The following is a 27082-nucleotide window of genomic DNA, read 5'->3' on the forward strand; positions in this document are numbered from 1 at the left end:
GTTAGCTCACGCAGCTAACAGGAAGTGTTTGGTCGTTAGCCCACGCAGCTAACAGGAAGTGTTTGGCCGTTAGCTCATGCAGCTCATAGAACCTCTTATGGTTCAGGTTTCTTAGTGTAAACAGATGTGTTGGACTCACTGTATTTTACACCTGTCAGATCTGTAGGAAAGTTTCATATCGGCTGCATTTATTCTTTTTCCCAGCAGGGGGCAGCATCCCCTCAGATAGGATGGATCATCAGGAGTTTAAATATCTGCTCCTCAATTATGTTTTTGTCTTTTATCTATAAATTAATTCTATTTATATCTTTTCATGTGAAGTTTGTATTTATTTAATTTTTGACCCCTCCAGGTGAGTCTTTGGGGGCGTGGCTTCCAGATTACGTTTGTTTTCCTCAAGTCAAAAAGTAGGAGCGCGGAGGGGGCGGTGATTGGCTGAGAATCACGACCGCCCCGCCCCCTTTCCAAGTGACGAATATGAAAGCAAAAAAAAAAAAAAGTCAACAAACAAATATCAAGAGAAGAGGAAATAAACAACAGCAGTGAGCAACATGGCGGCGGCCGGAGGGGCAGAAACAGGCCGCTCTGAGGGCGCTTGTCCCCGGGGAGAGCAGCAGGCGGCCCGGGCTGCGGCGCGCATCATGGCCGCTGTGACGGCCACCGCCCGGACGGAACCCTGGAGGGGCCACATCGTCCGGCAGCTGAGGAACCGAGACCTGAGGCAGAGCGCCATGTTCCAGGACCTGATCCGCTTCTGTAAGAACCGCAAAGTTAAGAGTTAGAGCCGTTCCAACGGGCTCAGACGGGTCCGGATCAGTGTACCAGACTCCGTTAAGAAATCTGCTAATTTAAGAGTAAACACAGCTGAAGGCTGAGGAGGGTCCTTCAGGCTCTGAAATCTCAGCTACAGCTGGAAACTGAGATTAGTTTAAAGGAGTTCGGCTCACATCCAGGATCCGAACTCTTCAGTTTAGAACCGGACTGGGTCTTAAACAGACAGTTTGTTGGTTTTGCCAACTTGTAGGACAGGAAGTCCGAAAATTAAACCACATGTTGCACTTCCTCTGAGCGGTGACTCATGTGTGCTGGGTGATCTGCTGCTGGTTTATCATCTGAACCAGCTGGTTTATCACCTGTAACAGCTGGTTTATCACCTGAAACAGCTGGTTTATCACCTGAACCTGCTGGTTTATCACCTGAACCAGCTGTTTATGATCTGAACCAGCTGTTTATGATCTGAACCGGCTGTTTATCATCTGAACCAGCTGTTTATCACCTGAACCAGCTGTTTATCATCTGAACCAGCTGTTTATCATCCGAACCAGCTGTTTATGATCTGAACCAGCTGTTTATCATCTGAACCAGCTGGTTTATCATCTGAACCAGCTGTTTATCACCTGAACCTGCTGGTTTATCATCTGAGCCGGCTGGTTTATCATCTGAACCTGCTGGTTTATCATCTGAACCTGCTGGTTTATCACCTGAACCAGCTGTTTATCACCTGAACCGGCTGGTTTATCATCTGAACCGGCTGGTTTATCACCTGAACCAGCTGTTTATCACCTGAACCAGCTGTTTATCACCTGAACCGGCTGGTTTATCACCTGAACCTGCTGGTTTATCACCTGAACCAGCTGTTTATCACCTGAACCGGCTGGTTTATCATCTGAACCTGCTGGTTTATCATCTGAACCGGCTGGTTTATCACCTGAACCTGCTGGTTTATCACCTGAACCAGCTGTTTATCACCTGAACCGGCTGGTTTATCATCTGAACCAGCTGTTTATCACCTGAACCGGCTGGTTTATCATCTGAACCTGCTGGTTTATCACCTGAACCTGCTGGTTTATCACCTGAACCAGCTGTTTATCACCTGAACCAGCTGTTTATCACCTGAACCGGCTGGTTTATCACCTGAACCTGCTGGTTTATCACCTGAACCAGCTGTTTATCACCTGAACCGGCTGGTTTATCATCTGAACCTGCTGGTTTATCATCTGAACCGGCTGGTTTATCACCTGAACCTGCTGGTTTATCACCTGAACCAGCTGTTTATCACCTGAACCGGCTGGTTTATCATCTGAACCAGCTGTTTATCACCTGAACCGGCTGGTTTATCATCTGAACCGGCTGGTTTATCATCTGAACCGGCTGGTTTATCATCTGAACCGGCTGGTTTATCATCTGAACCTGCTGGTTTATCATCTGAACCTGCTGGTTTATCATCTGAACCTGCTGGTTTATCACCTGAACCAGCTGTTTATCACCTGAACCGGCTGGTTTATCACCTGAACCGGCTGGTTTATCATCTGAACCAGCTGGTTTATCATCTGAACCAGCTGGTTTATCATCTGAACCTGCTGGTTTATCATCTGAACCAGCTGGTTTATCATCTGAACCAGCTGGTTTATCATCTGAACCAGCTGTTTATCATCTGAACCGGCTGGTTTATCACCTGAACCTGCTGGTTTATCATCTGAACCGGCTGGTTTATCATCTGAACCTGCTGGTTTATCATCTGAACCGGCTGGTTTATCATCTGAACCGGCTGGTTTATCATCTGAACCTGCTGTTCCAACAGAACCACAGTTATCTGCAGCTAATCCAGACTCCATTTAAGTTAATGTTTGATTTGACCTGTTTAGTTTAAGTTCTTTGTAGATGTAGTTTTGTTTTAATCGTTTCAGACACACGTGTGGACCCGGTCCAGGTTCTTCCACTGACTCTCTTCTCTTCTTTCAGACACTCAGCTGCTGGAGAAAACCAGTCTGACCAAAAGAATCCTGAGCAGCTCCGGCAGGTAACTCACCTGAGCTGCTAGCTCACCTGAGCTGTTAACTCACCTGAGCTGCTAGCTCACCTGAGCTGCTAACTCACCTGAGCTGTTAACTCACCTGAGCTGCTAACTCACCTGAGCTGTTAACTCACCTGAGCTGCTAACTCACCTGAGCTGCTAACTCACCTGAGCTGTTAGCTCACCTGAGCTGTTAACTCACCTGAGCTGTTAACTCACCTGAGCTGCTAACTCACCTGAGCTGTTAGCTCACCTGAGCTGCTAGCTCACCTGAGCTGCTAACTCACCTGAGCTGTTAGCTCACCTGAGCTGCTAACTCACCTGAGCTGCTAGCTCACCTGAGCTGCTAACTCACCTGAGCTGTTAGCTCACCTGAGCTGCTAACTCACCTGAGCTGCTAACTCACCTGAGGTGCTAGCTCACCTGAGCTGTTAGCTCACCTGAGCTGTTAACTCACCTGAGCTGTTAACTCACCTGAGCTGCTAACTCACCTGAGCTGTTAGCTCACCTGAGCTGCTAGCTCACCTGAGCTGCTAACTCACCTGAGCTGTTAGCTCACCTGAGCTGCTAACTCACCTGAGCTGCTAGCTCACCTGAGCTGCTAACTCACCTGAGCTGTTAGCTCACCTGAGCTGCTAGCTCACCTGAGCTGTTAGCTCACCTGAGCTGCTAACTCACCTGAGCTGTTAGCTCACCTGAGCTGCTAACTCACCTGAGCTGCTAACTCACCTGAGCTGCTAGCTCACCTGAGCTGCTAACTCACCTGAGCTGTTAGCTCACCTGAGCTGCTAACTCACCTGAGCTGCTAGCTCACCTGAGCTGCTAACTCACCTGAGCTGTTAGCTCACCTGAGCTGCTAACTCACCTGAGCTGTTAGCTCACCTGAGCTGCTAGCTCACCTGAGCTGCTAACTCACCTGAGCTGTTAGCTCACCTGAGCTGCTAACTCACCTGAGCTGTTAGCTCACCTGAGCTGCTAGCTCACCTGAGCTGTTAGCTCACCTGAGCTGCTAACTCACCTGAGCTGTTAGCTCACCTGAGCTGTTAACTCACCTGAGCTGCTAACTCACCTGAGCTGTTAGCTCACCTGAGCTGCTAACTCACCTGAGCTGCTAACTCACCTGAGCTGTTAGCTCACCTGAGCTGTTAACTCACCTGAGCTGTTAGCTCACCTGAGCTGCTAACTCACCTGAGCTGTTAGCTCACCTGAGCTGTTAGCTCACCTGAGCTGCTAACTCACCTGAGCTGTTAACTCACCTGAGCTGCTAACTCACCTGAGCTGTTAGCTCACCTGAGCTGCTAACTCACCTGAGCTGCTAACTCACCTGAGCTGCTAGCTCACCTGAGCTGCTAACTCACCTGAGCTGCTAGCTCACCTGAGCTGCTAACTCACCTGAGCTGTTAGCTCACCTGAGCTGCTAACTCACCTGAGCTGTTAGCTCACCTGAGCTGTGACAGTTCAGCCTGCAGGTGTGACAGGATGCTGAGGGTGTGTTTGCTTTGTGCACCCAGACGTCCCCCCGCTGAGGCCGCTGTCTCCCTGAGCCGGCTGAAGAAGACCACGGGAGAGGTGAGATATTAGCCGCTTTCGGACTGTAGGAACCTTTGGCAGTTCTAATAACCTTTTAATCCGCGGGGCCGTTTTCTCCCGTGTTCGGACATACAGGAACTCGGGGCTTTCTCCCTCAGTTCCTATAACTATTTAGCTCCTTCTCCGAGGTCGGGTCTTTTCATGGTTCTATAGAACACATCTAACGGAGGTGTGTGGTGGTCGGTAGCTACGTCCCATGTCATGCTATCACGGCTGAAATGTCTCCTCATAGACACGGACACAACCGGCGGGTGTTTAATAAGTTAAACTTACACTGGTCTCATTTGTCTGCAGCGCTCTGCTCTCCTTTCTTCCTTCATGAAATGAAAAAGTATCTCCTGACTCTCTCTGTGAGCTCGTCCAGCCTCGATATTAGACGGCTGATGTGATCGTCCATGATTAATATCACCATCATGCAGACCATAAACACGGTGGCCTCCCCGCTCTCCATGTTAGCTTCTTGGTGGTGTTTTTTCTTCTCTCCTTACTTTTACCGGGTTTTGTTTTGTTTTGTTGTTGAATGTGGCGCTAAACGGCTAACGTAACACGTCACTGACGCAGACGGCTGCGCGCGCCGCATCAGTCCCGACTCATGTGGGAATGCAGACTGAAACAGTTCCGCTGGGGAAGGACAGTTCTGATAACTGCGTTCTTAGAACGGCTCTGTCCGAAAGCGGCTAAAGATGGAGGAAGCCACCGGGTCTGAAACATGAAGCCAATGAGACACTGAGGGGTGACGCCACCAGTGGCCACTGGGTGGTGCTGTTTCACTGGGGAGGCTCCGAGTGTTTCAGACTGGTTGTTTTCATCATCACAGTTTATCTAATGTCTGCTAACAGCTAACTCACTGCGACCAGATAACAGACGTGTTTTATCTGAATTATCCCTGAATTAAGCTGTCTTCATGTTCAAAATGTTCCAGTAAACTGAACAATAAAGTAAAACGCCGTTAGCTCATGCAGCTAACAGGAAGTAGCTAACAGGAAGTAGCTAACGGGAAGTGTTTGGCCGTTAGCTCATGCAGCTAACAGGAAGTAGCTAACAGGAAGTAGCTAACGGGAAGTGTTTGGCCGTCAGCTCATGCAGCTAACAGGAAGTAGCTAACAGGAAGTAGCTAACAGGAAGTAGCTAACGGGAAGTGTTTGGCCGTTAGCTCATGCAGCTAACAGGAAGTGTTTGGCCGTCAGCTCATGCAGCTAACAGGAAGTATTTGGCCGTCAGCTCATGCAGCTCACAGGAAGTGTTTGGCCGTTAGCTCATGCAGCTAACAGGAAGTATTTGGCCGTCAGCTCATGCAGCTAACAGGAAGTGTTTGGCCGTTAGCTCATGCAGCTAACAGGAATTGTTTGGCCGTTAGCTCATACAGCTAACAGGAAGTGTTTGACCGTTAGCTCACGCTGCTAACAGGAAGTGTTTGGCCGTTAGCTCATGCAGCTAACAGGAAGTGTTTGGCCGTTAGCTCATACAGCTAACAGGAAGTGTTTGGCCGTCAGCTCATGCAGCTAACAGGAAGTGTTTGGCCGTTAGCTCACGCAGCTAACAGGAAGTGTTTGGCCGTCAGCTCATGCAGCTAACAGGAAGTGTTTGGCCGTTAGCTCACGCTGCTCATACGGCAGTTGTGTTCATGAGTTCAGAAAAGGATCAAAAAGGGAAAAATAACAGAAAAAAATAAATAAAAAGTAGAGGGTTCCTGGTTCTAATCCCGGCTGGTTCTCTCTGGACTGACTGAGCCCAGCAGTGAGCGTGGATGCTTTGGGTCGCACATCTCCAGTATCTGGTTGTCAGGATGTAAAGTTTCCTTTTTCCATGACTTGTTTCAGTATTTGTTTGAGGACACGGTGGGTTTTATAAGAGGAACTTCATGTGTTCGGTTCCTCAGCAGCGGGACTGAGGTGGTGAAACATTAAAAATGAGCCGATCGGGTCCTGATGTGACAGTGTGGGACAAACACTGACCCCTGGTGGTCAAAGTGGAAACAGCAGCCTTTTAAAACGCTATTTAAAAACAAACTGCATCTAAAACAACAACAAAAGCTGTAAAAACTGATGTTGTAGCTCATTTACACATCCCAGACCTAATAATCCCCCATAGAAAATTTCACTTTGCATTCATTGAAAATACAGCAGTTTATGTGTGTTTTAACAGAAATTGGCGTTTACATCATATAAACCAGTATTTAAAGGGTTAATCTTTTTAAAATAATTGAAAACTTGGTGGTTATGATCAGAACTGAAGTGGAATAAAAGATTTATGAAAAAAAAGTGGAAAAAAATATTAACATATGGTATTTTTAGGTAGTTTTTTTTAAAAATCCGACATAACAAAAAAATTAAAAATCCCTAAAAATCAATGTTGTTGCTGATCATTGATTTATCCCAGACCATAATTATCCCCGCTCAATAATTCCACTTTGCATTCTATATATTGAAAATATAGCAGTTTTGGAATAAAAGAACTAGGTTGTTTTAAAAGGGGACAAAAATGTCCCTTTTCAGAAATTAAGTTGTGTTTTAAATCAGTTATGAGGGTTAAAGCCACATAAATGTTTATTTTTATCTTTTCGGCCTTCATCTCTTCTTCTCTGTGGTTTGTTCTTGCATTAAGGAGTCATTTGGTTCCTTAAAGTAATACCAGAGAACCCTGAAACTACGAGCTTCTGGTTCTTTTCCAAGCACACTGACCGTTATTTTCCCCCATTTCACTGTGTTCGAAACCGCCTACTACATACTACACACTGCATACTGCATACTGCATACTGCATACTACACACTACATACTGCATAGTACACACTGCATACTGCATACTGCATACTACACACTACATACTGCATAGTACACACTGCATACTGCATACTGCATACTACACACTACATACTGCATAGTACACACTGCATACTGCATACTGCATACTGCATACTACACACTACATACTGCATAGTACACACTGCATACTGCATACTGCATACTACATACTACATACTGCATACTACATACTGCATACTACATACTGCATACTACACACTACATACTGCATACTACACACTACATACTGCATACTACATACTACACACTACATACTGCATACTACATACTACATACTACACACTACATACTGCATACTACATACTACATACTGCATACTACATACTGCATACTACATACTGCATACTACATACTACACACTACATACTGCATACTACATACTGCATACTGCATACTACATACTACATACTGCATACTACATGCTACATACTGCATACTGCATACTGCATACTACATACTGCATACTACATACTGCATACTACATACTACATGCTACATACTACATACTGCATACTATATACTACATGCTACATACTGCATACTACATACTACATGCTACATACTGCATACTACATACTACATACTACATGCTACATACTGCATACTGCATACTACATGCTACATACTGCATACTACATACTACATACTGCATACTACATACTACATGCTACATGCTACATACTACATGCTTCATACTGCATACTACATACTGCATACTACATACCACATACTTCCATACTGCATACTACATACTGCATACTGCATACTACATGCTACATGCTACATACTACATACTGCATACTACATACTGCATACTGCATACTACATACTTCCATACTACATACTGCATACTACATACTACATGCTACATACTGCATACTACATACCACATACTTCCATACTGCATACTACATACTGCATACTGCATACTACATACTACATGCTACATGCTACATGCTAAATACTACATACTGCATACTACATACCACATACTTCCATACTGCATACTGCATACTACATACTACATGCTACATACTGCATACTACATACTACATGTTACATACTGCATACTGCATACTACATACTGCATACTATATACCACATACTACATACCACATACTTCCATACTACATACTGCATACTGCATACTACATACTGCATACTGCATACTACATACTGCATACTGCATACTACATACTTCCATACTACATACTACATACTGCATACTTGCATACTGCATACTACATACTGCATACTAAATACTGCATACTTCCATACTGCATACTACATACTACATGCTACATACTACATACTGCATACTACATACTGCATACTGCATACTACATACTGCATACTACATACTTCATACTGCATACTGCATACTACATACTGCATACTGCATACTACATACTACATACCGCACACTACATACTTCATACTGCATACTGCATACTGCATACTACATACTGCATACTGCATACTACATACTGCATACTACATACTACATGCTACATACTGCATACTACATACTACATGCTACATACTACATACTGCATACTACATACTACATACTACATACTTCATACTGCATACTGCATACTACATACTGCATACTACATACTGCATACTGCATACTGCATACTACATACTGCATACTACATACTACATGCTACATACTGCATACTACATACTACATGCTACATACTGCATACTACATACTACATGCTACATACTACATACTGCATACTACATACTGCATACTACATACTGCATACTAAATACTGCATACTACATACTACATGCTACATACTACATACTGCATACTACATACTGCATACTGCATACTACATACTGCATACTACATACTTCATACTGCATACTGCATACTACATACTGCATACTGCATACTGCATACTACATACTACACACTACATACTACATACTACATACTGCATACTACATACTGCATACTGTATACTGCATACTACATACTACATACTACACACTACATACTGCATACTGCATACTACATACTGCATACTACATACTGCATACTGCATACTACATACTACATACTGCATACTACATGCTACATACTGCATACTACATACTACATGCTACATGCTACATACTGCATACTACATACTACATGCTTCATACTGCATACTACATACTGCATACTACATACCACATACTTCCATACTGCATACTACATACTACATACTACATGCTACATGCTACATACTACATACTGCATACTACATACCACATACTTCCATACTGCATACTACATACTGCATACTGCATACTACATACTTCCATACTACATACTGCATACTACATACTACATGCTACATACTGCATACTACATACCACATACTTCCATACTGCATACTACATACTGCATACTGCATACTACATACTACATGCTACATGCTACATACTACATACTGCATACTACATACCACATACTTCCATACTACATACTACATACTTCCATACTACATACTGCATACTACATACTACATGTTACATACTGCATACTGCATACTACATACTGCATACTACATACCACATACTTCCATACTACATACTGCATACTGCATACTGCATACTACATACTGCATACTGCATACTACATACTTCCATACTACATACTACATACTACATACTACATACCGCATACTACATACTTCATACTGCATACTGCATACTACATACCGCATACTACATACTACATACTGCATACTGCATACTACATACTTTATACTACATACTACATGCTACATACTGCATACTACATACTACATGCTACATACTGCATACTACATACTACATGCTACATACTACATACTGCATACTACATACTGCATACTACATACTGCATACTAAATACTGCATACTTCCATACTGCATACTACATACTACATGCTACATACTACATACTGCATACTACATACTGCATACTGCATACTACATACTGCATACTACATACTACATACTGCATACTGCATACTACATACTACATACCGCATACTACATACTTCATACTGCATACTGCATACTACATACTGCATACTACATACTACATACTGCATACTGCATACTACATACTGCATACTACATACTACATACTACACACTACATACTACATACTGCATACTGCATACTACATACTGCATACTACATACTGCATACTACATGCTACATACTGCATACTACATGCTACATACTACATACTACATGCTACATGCTACATACTGCATACTACATACTACATGCTTCATACTGCATACTACATACTGCATACTACATACCACATACTTCCATACTGCATACTACATACTGCATACTACATGCTACATGCTACATGCTACATACTGCATACTACATACCACATACTTCCATACTGCATACTACATACTGCATACTGCATACTACATACTTCCATACTACATACTGCATACTACATACTACATGCTACATACTGCATACTACATACCACATACTTCCATACTGCATACTACATACTGCATACTGCATACTACATACTACATGCTACATGCTACATACTACATACTGCATACTACATACCACATACTTCCATACTACATACTACATACTTCCATACTACATACTGCATACTACATACTACATGTTACATACTGCATACTGCATACTACATACTGCATACTGCATACTACATACTGCATACTGCATACTACATACTTCCATACTACATACTACATACTACATACCGCATACTACATACTTCATACTGCATACTGCATACTGCATACTACATACCGCATACTACATACTACATACTGCATACTGCATACTACATACTGCATACTACATACTACATGCTACATACTGCATACTACATACTACATGCTACATACTACATACTGCATACTACATACTACATACTTCATACTGCATACTGCATACTACATACTGCATACTGCATACTACATACTGCATACTGCATACTGCATACTACATACTTTATACTACATACTACATGCTACATACTGCATACTACATACTACATGCTACATACTGCATACTACATACTACATGCTACATACTACATACTGCATACTAAATACTGCATACTTCCATACTGCATACTACATACTACATGCTACATACTACATACTGCATACTACATACTGCATACTGCATACTGCATACTACATACTGCATACTACATACTTCATACTGCATACTACATACTGCATACTGCATACTGCATACTACATACTTCATACTGCATACTGCATACTGCATACTACATACTACATACTGCATACTGCATACTACATACTAGATACCGCATACTACATACTTCATACTGCATACTACATACTGCATACTGCATACTACATACTGCATACTACATACTACATACTGCATACTGCATACTACATACTGCATACTACATACTACATACTACACACTACATACTGCATACTGCATACTACATACTGCATACTGCATACTACATACTGCATACTGCATACTGCATACTACATACTACATGCTACATACTGCATACTACATGCTACATACTACATACTGCATACTACATGCTACATACTGCATACTACATACTACATGCTACATACTGTATACTGCATACTACATGCTACATACTGCATACTACATACTACATACTGCATACTACATACTACATGCTACATGCTACATACTGCATACTACATACTACATGCTTCATACTGCATACTGCATACTGCATACTACATACTACATGCTTCATACTGCATACTGCATACTGCATACTACATACTGCATACTACATACCACATACTTCCATACTGCATACTACATACTGCATACTGCATACTACATACTACATGCTACATGCTACATACTGCATACTACATACTGCATACTACATACCACATACTTCCATACTGCATACTACATACTGCATACTACATACTTCCATACTACATACTGCATACTACATACTACATGCTACATACTGCATACTGCATACTACATACTGCATACTATATACCACATACTACATACCACATACTTCCATACTACATACTGCATACTGCATACTACATACTTCCATATTACATACTGCATACTTGCATACTGCATACTACATATTGCATACTAAATACTGCATACTTCCATACTGCATACTACATACTACATGCTACATACTACATACTGCATACTACATACTGCATACTACATACTGCATACTACATACTTCATACTACATACTGCATACTGCATACTACATACCGCATACTACATACTGCATACTGCATACTACATACTGCATACTACATAATACATACCGCATACTACATACTGCATACTGCATACTACATACTACATACTGCATACTGCATACTACATACTGCATACTACATATTGCATACTACATACCGCATACTGCATACTACATACTACATACTGCATACTACATACTTTACTACATACTTCCATACTACATACTGCATACTTCCATACTACATACTGCATACTGCATACTACATACTACATACTTCCATACTACATACTGCATACTTCCATACTACATACTTCCATACTACATACTGCATACTGCATACTACATACTACATACTTCCATACTACATACTGCATACTGCATACTGCATACTACATACTTCCATACTACATACTGCATACTTCCATACTACATACTTCCATACTACATACTGCATACTGCATACTACATACTGCATACTACATACTGCATACTTCCATACTACATACTACATACTGCATACTGCATACTACATACTGCATGCTACATACTGCATACTACACACTGCATACTACATACTGCATACTGCATACTACATACTGCATACTACATACTTTACTACATACTTCCATACTACATTCTGCATACTACATACTGCATACTACATACTACATACTGCATACTGCATACTACATACTTTACTACATACTTCCATACTACATACTGCATACTTCCATACTACATACTGCATACTACATACTGCATACTGCATACTGCATACTACACACTGCATACTACATACTGCATACTACATACTGCATACTGCATACTACATACTGCATACTACATACTGCATACTGCATACTACATACTACATACTGCATACTACATACTGCATACTGCATACTACATACTACATACTGCATACTGCATACTACATACTGCATACTACATATTGCATACTACATACCGCATACTGCATACTACATACTACATACTGCATACTACATACTTTACTACATACTTCCATACTACATACTGCATACTTCCATACTACATACTGCATACTGCATACTACATACTACATAGTGCATACTGCATACTGCATACTGCATACTGCATACTACATACTTCCATACTACATACTGCATACTTCCATACTACATACTTCCATACTACATACTGCATACTGCATACTACATACTGCATACTACATACTGCATACTTCCATACTACATACTACATACTGCATACTGCATACTACATACTGCATGCTACATACTGCATACTACACACTGCATACTACATACTGCATACTGCATACTACATACTGCATACTACATACTTTACTACATACTTCCATACTACATTCTGCATACTACATACTGCATACTACATACTACATACTGCATACTGCATACTACATACTTTACTACATACTTCCATACTACATACTGCATACTTCCATACTACATACTGCATACTACATACTGCATACTGCATACTGCATACTACACACTGCATACTACATACTGCATACTACATACTGCATACTGCATACTACATACTGCATACTACATACTGCATACTGCATACTACATACTTCCATACTACATACTTCCATATTACATACTGCATACTACACACTGCATACTGCATACTACATACTGCATACTACATACTGCATACTGCATACTACATACTTCCATACTACATACTTCCATATTACATACTGCATACTACACACTGCATACTGCATACTACATACTGCATACTGCATACTACATACTTCCATACTACCTACTTCCATACTGCATACTGCATACTACATACTGCATACTACATACTACATACTACATACTCATCGATCAGACAGTATGCAGAGTGTTTACCCACAATGCATTGCGCTCCTGCCCGAGCTGAAATCAGCCGGCCTGAAGCTGATTTCTCTTAAGCTCTAAACTCTGTAAACTTTAGCAACATTTGAAACATTTTCAGGTGAGAAAGTAGTCGTTTAGATCCCCAACGTGTTGAAAACCTGACAAAATACCGGCTGTTTACAATTTTGTTCCCACGAATTCGGCGCTACTAAAGCTAGCCGCAGTGAGCTAACGCACTTCCGGTTATTTTCACAAAATAAAATACCCGTTTCCTTTTATCATAGGGAAAGCCATTACCATACAAGTGGTGCTTTTGTTTTGAAAACAGGAAGTGAACCTACCCTCGTTGTAGCTAGCTTGAAACTGCCGTTTTGACAGGAAATGACGATCGGCGACGTCACATTACGTTGCATCTTGGGTAGTTTGAGTATGAGTAGTAACCTCATGATGCATACCCAACATTTCAGAGAATCTAGTATGCATCCAGGAACTTAAAAGTTAAAGTTAGTAGGAGTAGTAGGAGAAGTAGGCGGTTTCGAACACAGCCAATGTTCCACACGGCTCCGGCTGATGTGACTGGGTGAACCGTGTGATCACATGACCTCTGTGTCGTTTCAGCTGGCCTATCAGGTGGTGGAGCTGCAGCAGCAGATTAAAATCAAAGAATGTGTTCTTCAGGAGCAGCGGGACAGGTGAGTCACACACACCTGAGGACGCTCTGTGCCCTGAGACACCTGAAGGATCAGACTGAGGGACTTACCTTTTATTTTCTCCTTGTTGTTTTTTTTATTTTATTATATTTTTATTTATTTATTATCCCTTTTTTTTATCTTGTGCATTTAAGATCCTTCAATTTTTTTCTATATGTGGAGTTGTGAATATGTAAAGTTAAAATAACAAAAAAAAACTGTTTACTTTTGAGTATGTCATTGTTTTGATGTTTGAATAAAAAATAAATATTTAAAAATAAAATAAAGAATCGGACTGAGGAGTCAGATTTCCTCTCACAGCTTCCACAGAGATGTGGGAGATGTGTTGAATGTCTCCTCCATGCTTGTCCTCTGTGGCGGGTGGAGCTACTGAACCCATAAAGGTGATGATGATGTCACCCTTTGTGTTGACAGGCTGCAGGAGGAGGAGCGTCGGTGCGAAGGTGTGTTTGGTGCCCGTCGGGCGCTGCAGGAGCGGGTGGGGCAGGTTCAGCTGGAGAACGGGACGCTGAAGCAGGAGTATGACGCGCTCCTGGAGCGCCAGAGGTGGGCGGAGTCAAGCCTCAGGGAGGAGAAGGCGAGAGAAGAACACCTGCTGGAGGACATGATCTACCTGAAGAAGCAGGCCGCCGCCCGCATGAACAGCCGCAACGAGCGCCGGTCCAGGTACCTGAACACACCTGTTCAACACACCTGTTCAACACACCTGTTCAACACACTCCTGTTCAACACACACTTGTTCAACACACACACCTGTTCAACACACCTGTTCAACTCACCTGTTCAACACACTCCTGTTCAACACACACCTGTTCAACACACACCTGTTCAACACACTCCTGTTCAACTCACCTGTTCAACACACACTTGTTCAACACACACCTGTTCGACACACCTGTTCAACACACCTGTTCAACTCACCTGTTCAACACACCTGTTCAACACACTCCTGTTCAACACACACTTGTTCAACACACACACCTGTTCAACACACCTGTTCAACTCACCTGTTCAACACACTCCTGTTCAACTCACCTGTTCAACACACTCCTGTTCAACTCACCTGTTCAACACACACTTGTTCAACACACACCTGTTCGACACACCTGTTCAACACACTCCTGTTCAACACACACCTGTTCAACACACCTGTTCAACACACCTGTTCAACACACCTGTTCAACACACACCTGTTCAACACACACTTGTTCAACACACACACCTGTTCAACACACACACCTGTTCAACACACACAATTGTTCAACACACCTGTTCAACACACTCCTGTTCAACACACACCTGTTCAACACACACCTGTTCAACACACCTGTTCAACACACCTGTTCAACTCACCTGTTCAACACACCTGTTCAACACACCTGTTCAACTCACCTGTTCAACACACCTGTTTAACACACTCCTGTTCAACACAAACCTGTTCAACACACTCCTGTTCAACACACACCTGTTCAACACACACTTGTTCAACACACACCTGTTCAACACACACTTGTTCAACACACACACCTGTTCAACACACTCCTGTTCAACACACACCTGTTCAACACACACCTGTTCAACACACTCCTGTTCAACACACTCCTGTTCAACTCACCTGTTCAACACACACCTGTTCAACACACCTGTTCAACACACACTTGTTCAACACACACACCTGTTCAACACACACCTGTTCAACACACACCTGTTCAACACACTCCTGTTCAACACACCTGTTCAACACACACCTGTTCAACACACTCCTGTTCAACACACCTGTTCAACACACACCTGTTCAACACACACTTGTTCAACACACACACCTGTTCAACACACCTGTTCAACTCACCTGTTCAACACACTCCTGTTCAACACACTCCTGTTCAACACACACCTGTTCAACACACCTGTTCAACTCACCTGTTCAACACCCACCTGTTCAACTCACCTGTTCAACACACCTGTTCAACTCACCTGTTCAACACACCTGTTCAACACACACTTGTTCAACACACACACCTGTTCAACACACCTGTTCAACACACACCTGTTCAACACACTCCTGTTCAACACACTCCTGTTCAACACACTCCTGTTCAACACACCTGTTCAACACACACACCTGTTCAACACACCTGTTCAACACACCTGTTTAACACACACCTGTTCAACACACACCTGTTCAACTCACCTGTTCAACACACCTGTTCAACACACTCCTGTTCAACACACACCTGTTCAACACACACCTGTTCAACACACTCCTGTTCAACACACACACCTGTTCAACACACACTCCTGTTCAACACACCTGTTCAACACACTCCTGTTCAACACACCTGTTCAACACACACACCTGTTCAACACACACCTGTTCAACACACCTGTTCAACACACCTGTTCAACACACACCTGTTCAACACACTCCTGTTCAACACACCTGTTCAACACACACACCTGTTCAACACACACACCTGTTCAACTCACCTGTTCAACACACTCCTGTTCAACACACACCTGTTCAACACACACCTGTTCAACACACTCCTGTTCAACTCACCTGTTCAACACACCTGTTCAACACACACTTGTTCAACACACACACCTGTTCGACACTCCTGTTCAACACACACCTGTTCAACACACACACCTGTTCAACACACACACCTGTTCAACTCACCTGTTCAACACACTCCTGTTCAACACACACCTGTTCAACACACACCTGTTCAACACACTCCTGTTCAACTCACCTGTTCAACACACCTGTTCAACACACACTTGTTCAACACACACACCTGTTCAACACACCTGTTCAACTCACCTGTTCAACACTCCTGTTCAACACACCTGTTCAACACACCTGTTCAACACACTCCTGTTCAACACACCTGTTCAACTCACCTGTTCAACACTCCTGTTCAACACACCTGTTCAACACACTTGTTCAACACACACACCTGTTCAACACACCTGTTCAACTCACCTGTTCAACACACTCCTGTTCAACACACACCTGTTCAACACACACCTGTTCAACACACTCCTGTTCAACTCACCTGTTCAACATACACTTGTTCAACACACACACCTGTTCGACACACCTGTTCAACACACTCCTGTTCAACACACACCTGTTCAACACACACCTGTTCAACTCACCTGTTCAACACACCTGTTCAACACACTCCTGTTCAACACACACCTGTTCAACACACTCCTGTTCAACACACCTGTTCAACACACACACCTGTTCAACACACCTGTTCAACACACTCCTGTTCAACACACCTGTTCAACACACACACCTGTTCAACACACACCTGTTCAACACACACCTGTTCAACTCACCTGTTCAACACACCTGTTCAACACACTCCTGTTCAACACACACCTGTTCAACACACTCCTGTTCAACACACCTGTTCAACACACACACCTGTTCAACACACACACCTGTTCAACACACACACCTGTTCAACTCACCTGTTCAACACACTCCTGTTCAACACACACCTGTTCAACACACACCTGTTCAACACACACCTGTTCAACACACTCCTGTTCAACTCACCTGTTCAACACACCTGTTCAACACACACTTGTTCAACACACACACCTGTTCGACACACCTGTTCAACACACTCCTGTTCAACACACACCTGTTCAACACACACACCTGTTCAACACACACACCTGTTCAACTCACCTGTTCAACTCACCTGTTCAACACACACCTGTTCAACACACACCTGTTCAACACACTCCTGTTCAACTCACCTGTTCAACACACCTGTTCAACACACACTTGTTCAACACACACACCTGTTCAACACACCTGTTCAACACTCCTGTTCAACACACCTGTTCAACACACTCCTGTTCAACACACACTTGTTCAACACACACACCTGTTCAACACACCTGTTCAACTCACCTGTTCAACACACACCTGTTCAACACACTCCTGTTCAACTCACCTGTTCAACACACACTTGTTCAACACACACACCTGTTCGACACACCTGTTCAACACACTCCTGTTCAACACACACCTGTTCAACACACACTTGTTCAACACACACACCTGTTCGACACACCTGTTCAACACACCTGTTCAACTCACCTGTTCAACACACCTGTTCAACACACACTTATTCAACACACACACCTGTTCAACACACACACCTGTTCAACACACACACCTGTTCAACACACCTGTTCAACTCACCTGTTCAACACACCTGTTTAACACACTCCTGTTCAACACAAACCTGTTCAACACACTCCTGTTCAACACACACCTGTTCAACACACACTTGTTCAACACACACTTGTTCAACACACACACCTGTTCAACACACCTGTTCAACACACACACCTGTTCAACACACCTGTTCAACTCACCTGTTCAACACACCTGTTTAACACACTCCTGTTCAACACAAACCTGTTCAACACACTCCTGTTCAACACACACCTGTTCAACACACACTTGTTCAACACACACTTGTTCAACACACACACCTGTTCAACACACCTGTTCAACACACTCCTGTTCAACACACACCTGTTCAACACACACCTGTTCAACACACTCCTGTTCAACTCACCTGTTCAACACACACCTGTTCAACACACCTGTTCAACACACACTTGTTCAACACACACACCTGTTCAACACACACCTGTTCAACACACACCTGTTCAACACACTCCTGTTCAACACACCTGTTCAACACACACCTGTTCAACACACACTTGTTCAACACACACACCTGTTCAACACCCACCTGTTCAACTCACCTGTTCAACACACACTTGTTCAACACACACTTGTTCAACACACACACCTGTTCAACACACCTGTTCAACACACTCCTGTTCAACACACACCTGTTCAACACACTCCTGTTCAACACACTCCTGTTCAACTCACCTGTTCAACACACACCTGTTCAACACACCTGTTCAACACACACTTGTTCAACACACACACCTGTTCAACACACACCTGTTCAACACACACCTGTTCAACACACTCCTGTTCAACACACCTGTTCAACACACACCTGTTCAACACACACTTGTTCAACACACACACCTGTTCAACACCCACCTGTTCAACTCACCTGTTCAACACACCTGTTCAACTCACCTGTTCAACACACCTGTTCAACACACACTTGTTCAACACACACACCTGTTCAACACACCTGTTCAACACACACCTGTTCAACACACCTGTTCAACTCACCTGTTCAACACACCTGTTCAACACACACTTGTTGAACACACACACCTGTTCAACACACCTGTTCAACACACACCTGTTCAACACACTCCTGTTCAACTCACCTGTTCAACACACACTTGTTCAACACACACACCTGTTCAACACACTCCTGTTCAACACACTCCTGTTCAACACACTCCTGTTCAACACACCTGTTCAACACACACACCTGTTCAACACACCTGTTCAACACACCTGTTTAACACACACCTGTTCAACACACACCTGTTCAACACACACCTGTTCAACACACCTGTTCAACACACTCCTGTTCAACACACTCCTGTTCAACACACCTGTTCAACACACACACCTGTTCAACACACTCCTGTTCAACACACCTGTTCAACACACTCCTGTTCAACACACCTGTTCAACACACACACCTGTTCAACACACACCTGTTCAACACACACCTGTTCAACTCACCTGTTCAACACACCTGTTCAACACACTCCTGTTCAACACACACCTGTTCAACACACTCCTGTTCAACACACCTGTTCAACACACACACCTGTTCAACACACACACCTGTTCAACACACACACCTGTTCAACTCACCTGTTCAACACACTCCTGTTCAACACACACCTGTTCAACACACACCTGTTCAACACACTCCTGTTCAACTCACCTGTTCAACACACCTGTTCAACACACACTTGTTCAACACACACACCTGTTCGACACACCTGTTCAACACACTCCTGTTCAACACACACCTGTTCAACACACCTGTTCAACACACCTGTTCAACTCACCTGTTCAACACACACCTGTTCAACACACACTTGTTCAACACACACACCTGTTCAACACACCTGTTCAACACACACCTGTTCAACACACCTGTTCAACTCACCTGTTCAACACACCTGTTCAACACACACCTGTTCAACACACCTGTTCAACTCACCTGTTCAACACACCTGTTCAACACACTCCTGTTCAACACAAACCTGTTCAACTCACCTGTTCAACACACACCTGTTCAACACACACTTGTTCAACACACACACCTGTTCAACACACCTGTTCAACACACACTCCTGTTCAACACAAACCTGTTCAACACACTCCTGTTCAACTCACCTGTTCAACACACACCTGTTCAACACACACTTGTTCAACACACACTCCTGTTCAACACACTCCTGTTCAACACACACCTGTTCAACACACTCCTGTTCAACACACTCCTGTTCAACTCACCTGTTCAACACACCTGTTCAACACACTCCTGTTCAACACACCTGTTCAACACACACTTGTTCAACACACACACCTGTTCAACACACACACCTGTTCAACACACACCTGTTCAACACACACCTGTTCAACACACACTTGTTCAACACACACACCTGTTCAACACACCTGTTCAACTCACCTGTTCAACACACACCTGTTCAACACACTCCTGTTCAACACACTCCTGTTCAACACACTCCTGTTCAACACACACCTGTTCAACACACCTGTTCAACTCACCTGTTCAACACACCTGTTCAACACACACTTGTTCAACACACACACCTGTTCAACACACCTGTTCAACACACACCTGTTCAACACACTCCTGTTCAACACACCTGTTCAACACACACTTGTTCAACACACACACCTGTTCAACACACTCCTGTTCAACACACTCCTGTTCAACACACCTGTTCAACACACACACCTGTTCAACACACCTGTTCAACACACACCTGTTCAACACACACCTGTTCAACACACACACCTGTTCAACACTCCTGTTCAACACACCTGTTCAACACACCTGTTCAACACACCTGTTCAACTCACCTGTTCAACACACACCTGTTCAACACACACCTGTTCAACACACACTTGTTCAACACACACACCTGTTCAACACTCCTGTTCAACACACCTGTTCAACACACCTGTTCAACACACTCCTGTTCAACACACACCTGTTCAACACACCTGTTCAACACACACACCTGTTCAACACACCTGTTCAACACACTCCTGTTCAACACACACCTGTTCAACACACTCCTGTTCAACACACCTGTTCAACACAAACCTGTTCAACTCACCTGTTCAACACACACCTGTTCAACACACACTTGTTCAACACACACACCTGTTCAACACACCTGTTCAACACACACACCTGTTCAACACACCTGTTCAACACACTCCTGTTCAACACAAACCTGTTCAACACACTCCTGTTCAACTCACCTGTTCAACACACACCTGTTCAACACACTCCTGTTCAACACACTCCTGTTCAACACACACCTGTTCAACACACCTGTTCAACACACCTGTTCAACACACACCTGTTCAATACACCTGTTCAACACACCTGTTCAACACACCTGTTCAACACACTCCTGTTCAACACACACCTGTTCAACACACCTGTTCAACACACCTGTTCAACACACACCTGTTCAACACACCTGTTCAACACACACCTTTTCAACACACCTGTTCAACACACACCTGTTCAACACATACCTGTTCAACACACACCTGTTCAACACACCTGTTCAACACACATCTGTTCAACACACACCTGTTCAACACACCTGTTCAACACACACCTGTTCAACACACCTGTTCAACACACCTGTTCAAAACACATCTGTTCAACACACCTGTTCAACACACTGCTGTTCAACACACACCTGTTCAACACACACTTGTTCAACACACACCTGTTCAACACACACCTGTTCAACACACCTGTTCAACACACCTGTTCAAAACACATCTGTTCAACACATCTGTTCAACACACTTGTTCAACACACACACCTGTTCAACACACACCTGTTCAACACACACCTGTTCAACACTCCTGTTCAACACACACACCTGTTCAACACACACTTGTTCAACACACACACCTGTTCAACACACCTGTTCAACACACACTTGTTCAACACTCCTATTCAACACACACCTGTTCAACACACACCTGTTCAACACTCCTATTCAACACACACACCTGTTCAACACACACACCTGTTCAACACACACCTGTTCAACACACACCTGTTCAACACACTCCTGTTCAACACACACCTGTTCAACACACACCTGTTCAACACACTCCTGTTCAACACACCTGTTCAACACACACCTGTTCAACACACACCTGTTCAACACACACTTGTTCAACACACACCTGTTCAACACACACCTGTTCAACACACACCTGTTCAACACACACTTGTTCAACACACCTCAGCTGAATTGAAACATTTTCTCTTGTGCTTTTTCCACCTCCGGGCCACCGTACATCAGGTACCTGTGCAGATGAGCACAGGTGTGACTGAGTCGGTGTCTTTAACATCTGGTCTGTGTTTCAGAGCTCGAGAGGCGACGCTGCAGAAGCAGCTGCAGATGGCCACCAGGTCAAAGGTCAGCGTGGACAGGTGAGCCGACAGAGTTCTTTGGTTTGAACAGAGTCACCTGAACATCAGGTGGAACTGGCTCTGAGCAGCATGATGAACTTTTATGTTTCAGCCCGTCCAGCGCTCCCACCTCCAGGTCGACATCTCCCAAGAGCGACCGTCCGGACGAGTCCGCAGAGCGAGGACACACCCGTCTGTTCAGGTGTCCCACACACACCTGACGACCACAGCCAATCAGATTCAGTCTCACAGTGTTTATAAAATACCACCTTTACTGTGAAACAGCTGAAATATTTATTATTTTATTATGTGTCACCTCAGCTTTAACAGTCTGAGTTAGTAACTTAAAACACATTTCATTTAAATTTGTGGAGCAGCACATCTGTTACCTGTTATCAGGTCAGCTGGTTATCTGCTTTAACTACCCATCAGAGCTCGTTCCACTGGTTATCTGCTTTAACTACCCATCAGAGCTCGTTCCACTGGTTATCTGCTTTAACTACCCATCAGAGCTCGTTCCACTGGTTATCTGCTTTAACTACCCATCAGAGCTCGTTCCACTGGTTATCTGCTTTAACTACCCATCAGAGCTCGTTCCACTGGTTATCTGCTTTAACTACCCATCAGAGCTCGTTCCACTGGTTATCTGCTTTAACTACCCATCAGAGCTCGTTCCACTGGTTATCTGCTTTAACTACCCATCAGAGCTCGTTACACTGGTTATCTGCTTTAACTACCCATCAGAGCTCGTTCCACTGGTCATCTGCTTTAAATACCCATCAGAGCTCGTTACACTGGTTATCTGCTTTAACTACCCATCAGAGCTCGTTCCACTGGTTATCTGCTTTAACTACCCATCAGAGCTCGTTCCACTGGTTATCTGCTTTAACTACCCATCAGAGCTCGTTCCACTGGTCATCTGCTTTAACTACCCATCAGAGCTCGTTCCACTGGTTATCTGCTTTAACTACCCATCAGAGGTGATCAACCACAGTCATTGATCTGAGCCTCCTTCAGCTGATTGGTCAGGGGGAGGAGCCTCTCCCTCAGCTCCCCCCTGGTTGGTTAACCGGCGGCTGACCGTGAGCTTGTTTGTGTCTCAGGTCGGCGTCGGCGACGTCTCCGAGGATCTTCACCTCCATCAGGGAGCTGTTCGAGTGAGTCCCGGAACTGTTCCAGCTGCTCCTGACCCACCAGCTGCGTCTGTTTCACCCTGAATGTGTCTGTGATGTCAGCAGGAAGAGGCGGGGCCACTCGGTCAGCAGCCCGGAGGAGGACCTGCTGTGTCCTGCAGGGATCTGTGTGGCAGCCAGAGTTCCTGCCAGAGCCTTACAGGTGCTGGTAAGTGTCACCTTTAAGCCCAGATCCTGGTTAAAATCAGCTGTTTTACCAGTTAAATTCCTTTTTTTGGAATGTGTTGAGTTTAAAGTTTTGTTTTCAGGATTCCTCTGTTGGTGGTCTTTGTCTCCCCCTGCTGGGCAACATGGAAACTGCTGGAAGTGTTTGATGATTGATTTGTTTATATTTCTGCGCTGCTCAATAATCAGATTGATTCTCCTTTAACTCACATGACATCACATGACCCCGCGGGGTTCATTAAAACCCCGGCCGCACACACACACACAGACACACACACTGTCACAGCACAAAGAGCTCTTCTGTCCACGTCTCATTACCCATCATGCCTCTGGGCCCAGCTCCCCACATTTACATGCTGCATGTCTCCCAGGATGCCCACGAGCAAGGCATCAACGCGGTGCGGTTCAGCTGCAGCTCGGACCTGCTGGCCACCGGGGGAACCGACCGGGTCGTCAAGCTGTGGGAGCTCAGAGCGGGTAAGCTGACCCCGGGTCAGGGTTAGGGTTACCGCCGCCCTCCTGTCTGTGTGTCTAATGCTGACTGTGACCTCACTGATGATGTCACCTAACGCTGACTGTGACCTCACTGATGATGTCACCTAACGCTGACTGTGACCTCACTGATGATGTCACCAGGCTCGCTGACCCACAGGGCGACGCTGGACGGCAGCACAGGGGGGATCACCTGCATCCAGTTCGACCCGACGGTGAGTGGAGCGCCTGAGCCCGAGCTCGCCCGTTTAAAGGGACAGTTCGCCTCTTTAAAGGGACAGTCCGCCTCTTCTGACATGAAGCTGTATAACATCCCATATCAGCAACATCATTTCTGAACATCTTCTTACCCCCTGCTGCGTCCTGTGAGCAGAGTTCCAGCCTCGTTTTGGTGTTGATGAAGGTAGTCCGGCTAGTTGGCTGGGATTTAAAAAATAAAGCCTTTTGCTTCTCAGAACAATATGCGTTCAACAGAGTAATACATTTGCATCACAAAATGGTTCAACAGGAAAAAGTCAGACCTCACAATCTCTTGGCCCTATTTTCTCTCCCTTCGTATCACTGCCTGCTGCCGCCTGCCGACAGCCGCGCCTGTTACGCTGTTTGCTGCTCGGAAGCAGGGGACTGCTCGGTCTGCACTTCGGTCTGCAAAGCAGGGAAAGGAAAGGAAAGGAAAGGAAAGGAAAGGAAGGAAATGGAGAGGAAACGGAGAGGAAACGAAAGGGAAAGGGAAGGGAAGGGAAGGAAACAAAACAAAAGGAAAGGAAAGGTCTGACTTTTTCCTGGAGAACCATTTTGTGATGCAAATGTATTACTCTGTTGAACGCATATTGTTCTGAGAAGCAAAACGCTTTATTTTTTAAACCCCAGCCAACTAGCCGGACTACCTTCATCAACACCAAAACGAGGCTGGAACTCTGCTCACAGGACGCAGCAGGGGGTAAGAAGATAAATAAATTATAATTAAATCATAAATTACAGTGTTGTGCGTGAACGAGTTCAAAAGAACGCGTTCATTGAACACGCTAACGTTGAACTGAATGCAACACATTTTTTAATAAAGAACTTGAACGTGAATTAGTTCACATTATGTGTCATGAACGGCAGACCACTGTAAATGAACGTTGGAATTTGTTTTCCATTGAAAACTGAGTGACATCTGTTTTCTCTTTTGAAACGCAACGAGAGAAATTCCTCCCTCCTGTATTCTCGCTGGTGCCGCTTAAATCATGTATCACCAGACAGAAATGGTTTTGACATTGGGTGCGCTATGCATTGAGGGCAACGTAGTATCCAGCTGAGAATAGTTGAATAACATACTGGCTTCCGCACGATGTTACCCACGATGAATTGCAGCAGAGCGGGGTAGGCATAGCAACGCCGCGTAGTGGGAGAGGGAGAGGGAGAGGGAGAGAAAATAAAAAAATGGCTAGTGGAAGTGATGGCACGGAGACA

At 44.0% G+C, this 27082-nt stretch overlaps 1 protein-coding gene across 2 annotated transcripts in view; it reads left to right on the forward strand.

Annotated features, from left to right (window-relative positions):
• The first annotated feature begins 441 nt into the window (after window positions 1-441).
• atg16l2 (ATG16 autophagy related 16-like 2 (S. cerevisiae)) overlaps window positions 442-27082 on the forward strand; it is a 38936-nt gene continuing 12295 nt past the window's right edge. Inside the window, exons 1-11 of one of the 2 annotated variants that reach the window (XM_075472712.1) lie at window positions 442-756; window positions 2743-2800; window positions 4306-4363; window positions 14987-15060; window positions 15493-15744; window positions 23733-23798; window positions 23890-23979; window positions 24881-24934; window positions 25013-25118; window positions 25507-25612; window positions 25772-25842. In XM_075472712.1, the coding sequence (XP_075328827.1) occupies window positions 552-756; window positions 2743-2800; window positions 4306-4363; window positions 14987-15060; window positions 15493-15744; window positions 23733-23798; window positions 23890-23979; window positions 24881-24934; window positions 25013-25118; window positions 25507-25612; window positions 25772-25842 (1140 nt within the window). In that variant the 5' untranslated portion in view covers window positions 442-551. The remainder of the gene's footprint in view (window positions 757-2742; window positions 2801-4305; window positions 4364-14986; window positions 15061-15492; window positions 15745-23732; window positions 23799-23889; window positions 23980-24880; window positions 24935-25012; window positions 25119-25506; window positions 25613-25771; window positions 25843-27082) is intronic. The other variant, XM_075472713.1, reaches the window with a different exon arrangement.

The sequence above is a fragment of the Odontesthes bonariensis genome, chromosome 9 (assembly GCF_027942865.1).
Source record: "Odontesthes bonariensis isolate fOdoBon6 chromosome 9, fOdoBon6.hap1, whole genome shotgun sequence".
Lineage (NCBI taxonomy): Eukaryota > Metazoa > Chordata > Actinopteri > Atheriniformes > Atherinopsidae > Odontesthes > Odontesthes bonariensis.